We start from the raw sequence: 11,798 nt of genomic DNA, 5'->3' as shown, positions 1-11,798 counted from the left end.
GACGGTTGTAAAGACAGTACATGTCAAAATTTGGCAGGTAAGACAGTTCCAAGGTCGGTTGGAGGGCTCCAAGTGTATGACAATGGGCCTATAGATCCAAGGCCACTCCACCCTATCCTTTGGTTCAAACCGACTTAAGATCAGTGGTGGAGAAGGCTTGGAGGATGTCTCCCATGGATCAATGATGTGGCAGGGGGCAGTGGCCATCGAGCGGTGCCTAGGTGGCACCGGCTGACGTGGCATGTGGGCCACTAGCCCCCCTGCCACGTCCACTTGCCTCCTTTGTCCATATTTTGCACCATTTTGGCTAAAATTCCTGCATACAAAGTAATTTTCCATGTACAACTGGAACTAGGTGAATTATAAACAAAATTCAACACATGTGATGATGATTTACCTTACTTTATCATGCTTTTGGGTGAAATGTTGATGGTCAAAACGGGTGTTAGTGATCGTCAACATCTTTCAAGAACGTTTGATAGCTTTTTTTCTCCGTTGCAACGCACAAGCATGTTTGAACGTACAGAACATATTGTTCGCATACGAACACGTCACCGTGTGCCCCAGCATTGAGCGCGATACATAGGACATGTCGCTCGAGAAGCCCAGGCTAAAGCGCGATACACAAGACAGCCGATGAGGTCTCTCGAAATCCCACTTGCCCAGGAAGGATCCCGTCAGGGCATGCAGCAGCTATGGGCTGCCCTAGCTGGCCTGACCGCTCTAGGGCTTCACCATCATTGAAGAAACGAAGAACCAAAATGCAGCATAATGGTTTAGAGATAAAAGACATATAATGATAAAATAGTAAATGTGTTTGATAGATTTCGATTGTATATTGTCAATGTCGTCACCTTTTATATTTATTTACTAGCAAATGTGCAGTGCGTTACAAGGGAATCGATACATATAGGAATCGAACTCCATATTATTGCTAGACATGGGTTGTTCTGACTCGTATGAGTATAGGTTATATGAGTTCGAGTCACATACGATATACAAAAGGCACGACCCAATACTTCTTTGTTCAATCAGATTTTCTTTCGATCATTGTTGGACGCAATGTTTTCCTAAACGGTAAACGGTAGACAGTCGGCGAGGTCTCGTGTAGCGTTTAGACCGTGTACACGGCGTGTACACGGTTTTACACGGATTACTCGTTTTTACTTTATTTGTAAAAATAACTATAATAACATGTGTATATATTCCTATAACATAGATAATATTTGTATATTCAAATAATTTTATTATGAAAGTATATTCCACAACTAATCTAATGGTACTTATTACACATCATAAACATTTGTAATATTTTGAAAATAACATAGATAAATTATTTTCAAAATATTACCCAGTGTTCGCCTACACGGCCGTGTAGACCGATTACACGGCCGTTTTTTACCGTTTACACGGCGATCCCGTGTAACCTACCGTTTATGGCCTAAACTGCACGTTCGGCTACCGAGTAGCGATTACACGCCGAGTAATCGGTCTACACGGTCGTGTAGGCGAACACTGGTTGGACGTGGGTTGTTCGAACTCGTATGAACATAGGTCATGAGTCTAAGTTATATACAACATACGATGACGTGAGTGTGAGGATATTATGGGAAATATAATTAAGATTAGTTGTATATAAGAGTATAGATATAGCTATAGATTAGATTGGATAACAGTTTTTAGTTCACGGTTTGATTACTTATATCATCAGTTTATTCAGGCTCTAATAATTTTATTCCTTATCAAAACTACATCAACATATTTAGAAAAAATCCAAAGTATTTGTTTATCAGAAAAGAGGCAAGAGTTCAAAGACCCATAATATTACATTTATTATTTATTTATCTTTTTATAAGAAAAACTGAGAAATATTGGGGAAAAGAAAAATAACAAAAAAATTCACGGAATGGACAACATATAAAAACAAACGGGAGATACTCGAAAAATGTGGAAAGAAGAAAACGCATAAAACGTTAAACTGGAGATACTCTAGAAAAGAAAAATAATGGGGGAAGTTCACGTAATGTGCATATCCATGTTTAGTTTCATTTGGTTGCTTTACAAGTTCTTACATTATGTTGTTGCATATCCATAGTTACTGGAAGAATTGGATATCAAAAGCACAACACACCTAAACGAAGGAAACACTTACATCACAAGTACTACACCACCTTCAATGGTGAAAATGTACCAACAACAGTTACTGAAAGATTTCACTGCTTCTTAAGTTGCGCTCCGAAGAACTTTCACCTGGTGGGCAAATGCTACTGACTTTACTAGGAAGGAAGAACAGAGATGCATTCCATGGAAATCTCAATCATGATTATGGATTACTTGGGCAAGCTATGCAGTCTCTTGTAGCAGAGGTACATGAACATATATATTATTTATGATATACGTTTGTGTGTTTAATAATTATGATTTTATAGACGTTGTTGTTTCAACAATTAGGTACACATCATGCAACACACATGCTTTGATCTTATGTGCATTATCAAATTGTAATGAATATTTACTGAAGTTGTATGCACGTACATGTGTAGCAAGGTAGGTCTCCTTTTAACTTTAACGTGGCCATGAGATTAAATAAAACTAACAAACTTTATTATATTTCGGCCACTTTTTTCGTCCATTAGATCATCAACATATATCAAACAACTCACATGTCTTGTTTTCATACGAGGTGTTCGATGGTAGTAAACCTTACTAAAGCTGCATATGTGCAGTACTACCATTTTTTAGCATAGTAGTGGGAAATTTTAAGTGACCGAGAAATAAAAATATTTGTTTGAGAACTAGAGAAACTGAGAAAGTGATTATGTATAAACACATACATCTAGTTCGTGGCATCTGATAACTATTTTCAAAATGAAAAGTTGTATCTGCAAGTTCTTTTAACAAACAAAATGTAAGTGAAAGAGTCACCCTACCTAGTAGTCTTGTGCCAGTGACTAATTTTGGAATCATTGTTAGATTCACCAACATTTTTGAGTTTGTTGGGAATTTTTTTTAAATCAGGAAGCAAAGGGGTGTGACTAAATGTGTTTCACCTGAGCATAAAAAAAATATCATACCATACCATTTTAAGTAAAATAACATTATCTCTTTTCTTGTAAATCTTGCAAGACAGATTGACGAAGTTCTTGTTGGGGTCTACGATACGTTGTAGGGTATAGTGGACAAAATGTTCTTGTAACCATTCGTTGTAGGGTATAGTGGACAAGGAAAAATTGAACTCCTTCAATCTGCCCATTTATGGACCATCAATTGATGAGGTGACAAAAGTTGTTTATGGAGAGTGGGCTGTTCAACATCGGCCACATCCAATTGTTTGAGTCGAATTGGGACCCATACGATATATGATAGTGAAGGTGATCTTGTACCCGATAGTATTTAAAGTGGAGTGAACGTTGCTAGGAGCCTTAGAGCAGTGATGGAACCTTTGTTTGCAAGCCACTTTGGTGAACAGATACTTGATGAACTCTTGAAGAGGTGTGCATGTAATGTGGCCAAACATCTCAAGAAGGAGAAGACCAAGTGTCGGTGTTTTGAAAACCGACGAGTAAATTTATCACCGAGCTGCTCAAGGCAAATGCGTCACACCCCCTAACATTTTTTCTACTATGATAATATTTCTTTCCTCTTAATAAAATATTGCTTTTTCTACTCTAGAAGTTGTTTCTAACCCAAAAACATATTTTACTACAAAGGGGTAAGTAAAAACATGTTCTACCTTTAGAAAAAAAACCATTTGTTCCATAAAGGACAACTAGTGTCATGTAAGAGTGGCAACATTCCTAATTTATTAATTATGCGGTATTGTTATTTGTACAATATTTTTTTTGAATTCATAATTGTTTTTATGGTCAAACTATTTATATTCCTATCCTGTCATGTCAAGCCTTCTTTCGCTCTTGCCTCATAACAATGTCTATCTTTTCAACTTGTATACCTTTGTTTTTGGTTGGAACTTTTCTATGGACTTAACTCCACTATGTGCCTCTACTGTCACTCACTTAGCCAGATTTGTTTAAGGTTGATAAAGTGTGACAATTCTAACACACAAAAGTATTTTGCAACCTAATCTTTAACCCTGTAATAGCATAAAAATCCTCAGTAAATTATAGAATGAAAAGAGAGTGCTAGGAAGACTCAAAACTTTCACGAGATATTGAAGTGTCAGTACTCTTTATTAGTTCTTGGAGCATGAAATTTATTTAATGAGTTCATACCATTTTTTACTGATGATAGCAATGTTCCTAGTTCATGGGAACTATTGTTTCATGTTTAGCACAAAAATATTTAATATATTCACTTGGGAAATTGTCACAAAGAGAAAAATGTTTTTTATTTTAGAAAAATGTTTTTATTTTAGAAAAATGTTATTATCGCTTCTTGGTTTGTGAAATTGGTATATGTTCTTGTGAAAATGGCTTGTAGCTTCAATAGAAAAATATTCAACCTTAATAAAATATAAAAAGTTCCATTTACTTATTTACAATGTATTATATATATTTACTAGCCACTAGTAGTGTCCAATGAAGAGAATAAATATGAAATTTCTGTTATGTTATTTAAAACAAATGTTGTACTAGCCATTGATAGTGTCCAATGAAGAGAATAGATATGAAGTCAACAAGAATAAAAAATTAAAAGGGAGAGAAAGAAAAATAAAAAACAGAAATTTTCAAAGAAACTGAAAAAACGGCCCACAAGAAGCCCGTGCGTTTTTTTTCCCCCGCCGTCGATGCATAAACCTGCATTCCCCTTCCGTCCGCTGCATCCCTCTTCCCTCCTCGTTCTCTCTTTCTCGCTACCCTCTCGCTCTCAGACGATTGTTGGGCCGCCGCCGCCGCCCTAGGCCTGGTGCTGAGGCTTTCGTTGGTCTCTTCTCCGGCGAAGAGCACCCACCAGGTACTCCCACCCCTTCTCTTCCCTTCCCTTATGCTGTGCGAAGCTGAGCACCGAAACCCTAACCTAAAGCTATTTAGCTATTTGACAAGTCTCCTAACTTCGAAGTTTTTGCAAAAATTATTGGGTGTACATGTGTACACCCATGTCCCTTTACTGGATCCGCCCCTGGCTGCGTGAAGTTGAGTGATGAGGAAGCTCAAGTTCCATGAGCAGAAGCTTCTCAAGAGGACCAATTTCTTGGAGTACAAGAGGGAGGGCGGCCACCGCGAGGCGCTCGTCACACAGCGCTACGGCCTCGTCGAGAGGGACGACTACAAGAAGTGGGGTTTTTTTTCCCTATCCCCACTGTCTCCTGCTTGCCTGTTTAATCAGCTCTGTAGTTTGTATTGAATCAGTAGTAGGATTGCTTTGTGTTGATCTCTAAACGAAGCTTTGATCAAGGATACACTGAAAAATCTCTGACTGTCGGGTGGCAGGTACAACGGGATATGCTTAATGGTGCAAAAGCTTGTTAACATCATAAAGCAGATGGACCCAAGAGACCCTTTCAGAATCGAGATGACAGACATGCTTCTCGATAAGCTGTAAGACTGCTAGTCCACTTTACTTGATCGTTAGATTGTATATACCATTGATTATGTAAATTTTGAGCTGGACTATTAAGGTTACATCATCAAGTACCAAAACCTTACAATTTCGCCTCCTGTGTAGCTATTGATTGTATCGTTGACTGCTTGTAGAGTTAACAGTATGAGCTTCACCTGTACCTGTATGTAGTGTGTCAAGGAAGGGCAGATATAGTCCAACTAGACTACTGTCTCCTTTACTACCTCTCATATATGGGATAATTTTATGAATTGCATTCTTGAGTCCTGCGTTTTGCATGTGAAATTGAATTGATTGACTAGTTGCTCAGAACTTCCTGCAGTGTAAATGTGCAAAGATTGCTTGGATATCTGAAATCATGATATTCTAATTATCTTTTATTCTCCCTATGTCTGGTCATACAATCCAATATTGAGCTTCACTTGTGGTAGTACTATCAACATTTTTTACATCTGCATTGGGCTTGATTGCCATTGGCCATCATCTGTACTAGTGCTTGTTCTCTGAACATGGCAATTGATTGATTTTTTTTTTCAAAAACCATTATTCTCATTTCCAGACTCTCTAGCATAGGTCACGAAACATACTATGATGTTGTTTTCTTGACTTAGTCGCTGAGATCTATACCTATTTCATTTTGACTAAATCATAATCATATAATGTCATACTCATGGGATCTCCAGTATTCTGGTGTTTTTTTGCCATGCTTATTTTTTTAGTCTGATGGAGCTACGTAAATTTCAGGTATAATATGGGTGTAATTTCAACAAAAGAGAGCTTGATAAAGTGTGAGAAACTTTCAGTGAGCGCCTTCTGCAGGTCTCCCCCTCCCTCTCCGTCTCTCCTCCCTAGAGTGTTTGTTTTCCTTTGTAGGATGTTACATTCTATTGGTCATCTTACTTCAGTTCAAGTGTTTTTTCTTGACTAAGAGGTCTGTGACTCTGTGGTAGAGTATATATCCTACTATTCATTTTGCTAACCGCTTGTATGGTAATAGTAGAACAAAGTAGGAAACAATATGACATATGCAGTTCTGTTTACCTTGTTTATTACTCAATTATTGCAGGCGGAGACTTGCGTCAGTTATGGTGAAGCTCAAGTTTGCAGAGCACCTTAAAGAGGCTGTGACATACATCGAACAGGGGCATGTGCGGGTCGGTCCAGAGACAGTCACAGATCCAGCCTTTCTTGTGACCAGAAACATGGAGGACTTCATCACTTGGGTGGATTCCTCAAAGATCAAGAGGAAGGTCATGGAGTACAATGATGCATTGGATGATTTTGATGCAATGTTCTGAGAAAATCATTCTGCAGAAATTTCTGTGCCCATCAGTGTAATCTTAGGCCACTCACATATGGCTTTTTCTGAACAAAATCTGCGGCGGTTGTTTTCTGCAGGGCATTTGCATTGCAGATGTGATGCAATTTTGTGGTTGGTTGAAGGCACATTATAATTTATATCTGATGTAGTTGTGCAATTATCTTTGTTAAAGAGCGTGTTTATGATACGTCACGGGGTTTACCCGGATTTCCCCATAGTCTGAATTTCCTGCACCATGCTTCATTCTGCAGGGCATTTGTGCTTGCCGGCATTATTACGTCTAGAGATTAATTTAGTGCCACCATTTCAATAGATCCTTGATAAGGGCAGCAGCAACGCTGGCTGTTACTGCCATAGGCTTTGAGTCCTAGGCAGTGTTTTCCTATCCTAACAAATAAAAGGCCATAGTAAGGTGGTTCTGATTTCTGAACATAGCACTGCACGTGCACTACAGACTGATTTCTGAACAGACTGACTTTAATTCACACTTTCGCGGGCATTGATAAAAAAAAAAGAAGGAAAACGAAGAAAATAATCCCCAGAGAAGCACTGTAACAACTAACAAAACATGAATATACAAGTTTCCCCTTGCGCAAACTGATAGTGAAAGATTTGGCAATTGACCTGAACTTGCAACACTGCTATATACGCCTTTGACGGTACAACACTAATTGTAAACTTTAATTTTGAGTTTATAAGGATTATCACAATTATAAAGTACAATGCAGGGAGCTTTGCCTTACAGAATGAAACCATATCTTCGGTCCTACAGGATTCCAATTATGCCACCGAACTTTAAATCTTATGCCACAAAACAGGCAGTTCAGACACGTCCGTGCGGTCAGATGCTGATTCAAACTTGAAAGCTTGTACCCTGCATAAGGGACCACCATGACCATTTTTGTGTTCCCACACCCTGTAATTGAGCTTACGAAACAATAGTTTCACAAATTCCAGGCTTCATCGAAAGCCAAACACCTCATTTCTTATCATTTCAGAGTCTGTTCCGGTAAGGGTGCTGCCCCGGGTATTATGTGGACTTGGATCCCAATCTCCTCTATCAGAAAGCCCAAACTATCAATATTGTACATATCGATTCAGTTTGGTCAATATATCTCAGGATGTACTGTTTCCTATACACAAACATATGGAAAACGATAACGCATACAACAAAGTGGATGACTTGATAATGGTGGATTTACAGCAGCCGTCTGTCATTGTTGATCAACTAGGGGTAGTCCTGGAGCCCAGAGCTCTTGAAAGCTCTCTAATGATGACAGACTTCTCCTTTGCTTTTTTATCGCCTTCGAAATGACATTTTCGGGACATTTCTTCAGCCTGCAGTTACAATACATGGAATGGTAAGTCAATATTGTCACAGACCCACAATAGTCCACAGCTGACAGCCCCAAAGCAAACTTGAACAAAACTGAAGGGCAATGAGCTGAAGCGAAATACAATAAGCAATTGTTTAGCCAGAACAAGAATAGCAGAAGTTCACTTACCCAGCTTCTCAATGGAGCTATTTGTTCTTTAATCATATCAGCTCGTGGCTGCAGTGCATCTTTTCCTTTGGTTTTCACGTCATCTACCTGAAAGGAGAAACAAGAGTTGTTTCAGAGGGGCTACTTGACACTTGGATTTTTTATCCTGAATGCAGGAGGTTTCATCTTCTTCATTGCTCCTCCTATTAAGGGTTGAGTTAATATCAAATGTTCAAGAGTTTGTTAAATAATATGTTTTGCCCACGAGACGAAAGAAATCCAATTTGGCTAGTTCATACAAGTATAATGGCAAAGGAGAAACTTGATTTATCATTGCATTATCCATGTGAAACCATATTATTTCAAATTTCCAATTTTTGAGACTAATATCACTACCATTGAACTTAAGAACCCCTTGACAGCCTCAAGGCTAACATCCAAAGTTTCATCACATAAATATATCCATAGCTTATTTCAACAATAAACTCCTAGGCAAACTATTTCCAACATGAATTTGTTAGCTAGGGCCCCATTGGTGGCACAGAACTTTGCTGTTCCGCAGATAGCTCAGACCTTATTTTTAAACTGAATTTCGCTTTCCATGGTTGAGTGGCAAACAGAACAGTCTAGCAAGGGCTCCTATGCCCTATTGCCATTCAGAGTGGCAAGGAGGATGTTACTTATAGGATTAAATAATAAAAAAGTTCCACATTGACTCCGCATGATTATGGATCACTAAAGAATGCTAGGACCCATTTTTCTCATCCCTGTGCAACGAAAGTTTGTAGCATAGTGAGAACCATACAAATCAGCAATTTCAAAATGAAGAGAGCAGCATTCAAGAACTAAAGATAGAAAGACAAAAGAAGTAACTAGGAATCAAGAGATAACAATGAATAAACAACGACAAAACCCTGACACAACTCATTGGGTTTACACAAAGCAAATGAAGAGCATGCTCTACCCTCTAGGCACAAGCTTAGCATTATTATTTAAATTCTGGCACATTGTACTTTTCTTTTCATTAAAAGGTCCTACATTCCCTCAGATATGTTGTTCAGATTACATGACTTATTGAATGCAACTGTAGCTTATCTGCTGTGTACAACATCACAGCTGTTGCTCCTCCAAACACCAAAAAGGTTGCAGCAATGAATGCCTTCCCAACTGTAACAATCCAAAATAAGAACAGAAGATCTTCAAGAACACTTGAACTCAATTTTTTTAGGCAAGAAAATATACTCTGTGAGTATCCAGCAATTACGGCTTTCAACTTCTCAGGGTCCATGGGAGGTGGGGTCCTATCTCGCCATCTTTCATTGGCTGTTGACGCCAAGTAGTTAGGTTGTTCATTCGGAAGCTGCCATCTGGAAAAAAGAACATACAAAAGCAAGTGAAAACACATTAGTAAGTTGAAAACACAAGTAGGTCACAGGATGCATGAGCATAAGAAATACATACATATCAATTTGGAACTACAACAAATACTTCAATGATATACATTAGAAAATGTTTCTTTACAGATCCTGTAGCAACACATGGTAAAAAATAAGAGTCATCCACGAGTTAGCATCCAAGCTTCAGCTGTTATATGCATCTGTGTAACATCCTCTGATATTGATCAGCATTATATCTAAGTTATAAATATTTTGCATCTCCTCACTTATGAATTTATAAGCATACAGGTGTGGGAAAACACAACTTATAGAAGAGCATTACCCCTCATATTCATGATTTTAAAGGCAGATATAGGAGTGTAACAGTGTGTCTGGTTTCTTGCTTGAAAGATAACAACTCAATTGATACACCAGATAATTCAGAAGTGCGGTACCCTTCGAAGTTATAATCAGGTTGAGAAACAAGTGATAGCTCAGTTAGAACAGCCTCCAGCAGAGAGGCTGCCCAACCAACCTCGAATCCCAGTGCTCAGAGGTTGCATGGTTACCTCCCTGTCCCTGAGAACAGGTTTCAGCAAGTTTTCCAGCTAGCCAGGGTTCAGCATTCCCTCACTCAAGATTCAAGACACAACCAGCCAGGATGTCTTCTCTCCATGGTCAAGTTTTTTTTATTAAAAAAATATGTTAAATTCAGATATAATCTGAAGTACTCCATTCCAAATTATAAGACGTTTTCACTTTTCTAGATTCATAGCTTTTGCTATGCACTTAGATATACACTATGCCTATATGCATAGTAAAAACAACGTATCTAGAAAAGCCAAAACGTCTTATAATTTGAAACGAAAAGAGTACTTAAAATCCCTATAGCTGTATTAGACTAACAAATGAAAACGCCTTTTCTAACTGAGACCTGTGCTCGTGATGAATAGCTGCTTTAATCAATGTTAATACTAACTTTCTTTGAATATAGCAATTAGCAAATTCGTGTAGTGTAGTTTTCTGCTGTAATCACACATGTTGGACATGTAACCAATAGATATCGAATTATATATTCTGAACTGGCCCATACCAGATAGCATATAGATCAGTGCATCCGATGGTATAAATCTATTTGAAAATCATTTCCATACGAAAGCAAAAGCCTGTTTACACTGCATTGTGCATAATGTTGCTCCAGAATTTTTTTTTTCTGATAGTTACTTGCACCCGTATGTAGCATTCACAACTCCTCAATTGAAGAACTGCTTGAGCGTGTATCCAAGTTCCAAGCATGATGCATGGACAATCGGGTACAAAATTAATCAGTTCGGTACATACGCGTGAACGCGAGCACCCGGAATGCCAGAACTCAGAAAACTACTCCGAACGACGAATTTCAAATTCGGGAAAAGGCACGAGTGGGGAGGAGCGTACTACCTTTTGGGGCCGAAGGTGGCCTGCGGCAGCGAGACGTAGGAGCGGAGCGGGTTGAGCGCGTCGGGGTGCAAGCCCACAGCGTCGGCGCCGCCCGGCGGGAGGGCCCAGTGGGAGGACGCGGAGAGGGAGGCTTCGGCCGGGGGCGGCGTCCCCTTGATGGGCACGGAGTGGCGGAGGATCTCCGGCAGCACGTCGGGGGAGGGCTGCGCCGACGCACCCCCGGGCGCCGAAGCGGACGGCGGGAGCTTCTCCGCGAGGCGGCCGACGGCGCTCTTTGACTCCTGGAGGAAGTATGCGCCCTCCTTGGCAGCGAGGCGGCCAGCGAGGAAGCTCATGGACGGCGGCGCGTTGGGCAGGGCTGGAGGTTCGGGCGGGCGCAGCCTTGATCGAGCAGGACAGCAGGTGGTCTGCGGCGAGGTGTGGATTTGGGTTTTTGACTTCTTCCCCGATTGAGAAAGGCGGGGGTGGCGTGTGGGTGCTTTTTGTAGCTGGGTGATCGCTCGAGTCGCGGGACACGGCGGCAGTGAACATCAGGATTTTGTTTTCTTGTTTTCTTTTGTGTCATCCTCTACTTCTCTCGAGTTTAAATTCAACGGCGTGAAGGTCTATATTAAGTTATTAACAATATAAGTGTCCCATTTAGGGATTTTTTCGATA

At 39.7% G+C, this 11,798-nt stretch overlaps 2 protein-coding genes and 1 pseudogene across 2 annotated transcripts; 2 read left to right on the top strand and 1 right to left on the bottom strand.

The window, feature by feature from the left end:
- The first annotated feature begins 2,005 nt into the window (after positions 1 to 2,005).
- On the top strand, positions 2,006 to 3,610 carry LOC136523735 (anthranilate O-methyltransferase 1-like; annotated as a pseudogene).
- Positions 3,611 to 4,757: 1,147 nt separating this feature from the next.
- Positions 4,758 to 7,042, top strand: LOC136521692 (uncharacterized). The gene is made up of 5 exons (XM_066515447.1): positions 4,758 to 4,914; positions 5,094 to 5,234; positions 5,391 to 5,498; positions 6,265 to 6,339; positions 6,587 to 7,042. The coding sequence occupies exons 2-5, from the start codon at positions 5,101 to 5,103 to the stop codon at positions 6,816 to 6,818; spliced, it is 549 nt and encodes a 182-aa protein (XP_066371544.1). The 5' UTR covers positions 4,758 to 4,914; positions 5,094 to 5,100; the 3' UTR covers positions 6,819 to 7,042.
- A 470-nt stretch (positions 7,043 to 7,512) lies between these two features.
- Positions 7,513 to 11,577, bottom strand: LOC136520159 (uncharacterized). Its single transcript, XM_066513588.1, has 5 exons — positions 11,142 to 11,577; positions 9,568 to 9,692; positions 9,392 to 9,492; positions 8,347 to 8,433; positions 7,513 to 8,179 (listed from the first exon to the last, which is right to left on the bottom strand). The coding sequence occupies exons 1-5, from the start codon at positions 11,474 to 11,476 to the stop codon at positions 8,066 to 8,068; spliced, it is 762 nt and encodes a 253-aa protein (XP_066369685.1). The 5' UTR covers positions 11,477 to 11,577; the 3' UTR covers positions 7,513 to 8,065.
- Positions 11,578 to 11,798: the final 221 nt, after the last annotated feature.

Source organism: Miscanthus floridulus, chromosome 18 (genome assembly GCF_019320115.1).
Source record: "Miscanthus floridulus cultivar M001 chromosome 18, ASM1932011v1, whole genome shotgun sequence".
In the NCBI taxonomy this organism is placed as follows: Eukaryota; Viridiplantae; Streptophyta; class Magnoliopsida; order Poales; family Poaceae; genus Miscanthus; species Miscanthus floridulus.
Note: the sequence above shows the minus strand (reverse complement) of the source record. Positions and strands in the feature narration are given on the sequence as shown.

What these genes read in the sequence shown, in the direction of transcription:
- LOC136520159 (XM_066513588.1), bottom strand. Translation starts at nt 11,476, where the DNA reads ATGAGCTTCCTCGCTGGCCGCCTCGCTGCCAAGGAGGGCGCATACTTC. An exon ending in GCCACCTTCGGCCCCAAAAG is followed by an intron (nt 9,693 to 11,141) that starts GTAGTACGCTCC and finishes TCTTTTTTCCAG; the next exon opens with ATGGCAGCTTCCGAATGAAC. An exon ending in TAGCTCCATTGAGAAGCTGG is followed by an intron (nt 8,180 to 8,346) that starts GTAAGTGAACTT and finishes TTGTAACTGCAG; the next exon opens with GCTGAAGAAATGTCCCGAAA.
- LOC136521692 (XM_066515447.1), top strand. Translation starts at nt 5,101, where the DNA reads ATGAGGAAGCTCAAGTTCCATGAGCAGAAGCTTCTCAAGAGGACCAAT. An exon ending in GACATGCTTCTCGATAAGCT is followed by an intron (nt 5,499 to 6,264) that starts GTAAGACTGCTA and finishes CGTAAATTTCAG; the next exon opens with GTATAATATGGGTGTAATTT. An exon ending in TCAGTGAGCGCCTTCTGCAG is followed by an intron (nt 6,340 to 6,586) that starts GTCTCCCCCTCC and finishes CAATTATTGCAG; the next exon opens with GCGGAGACTTGCGTCAGTTA.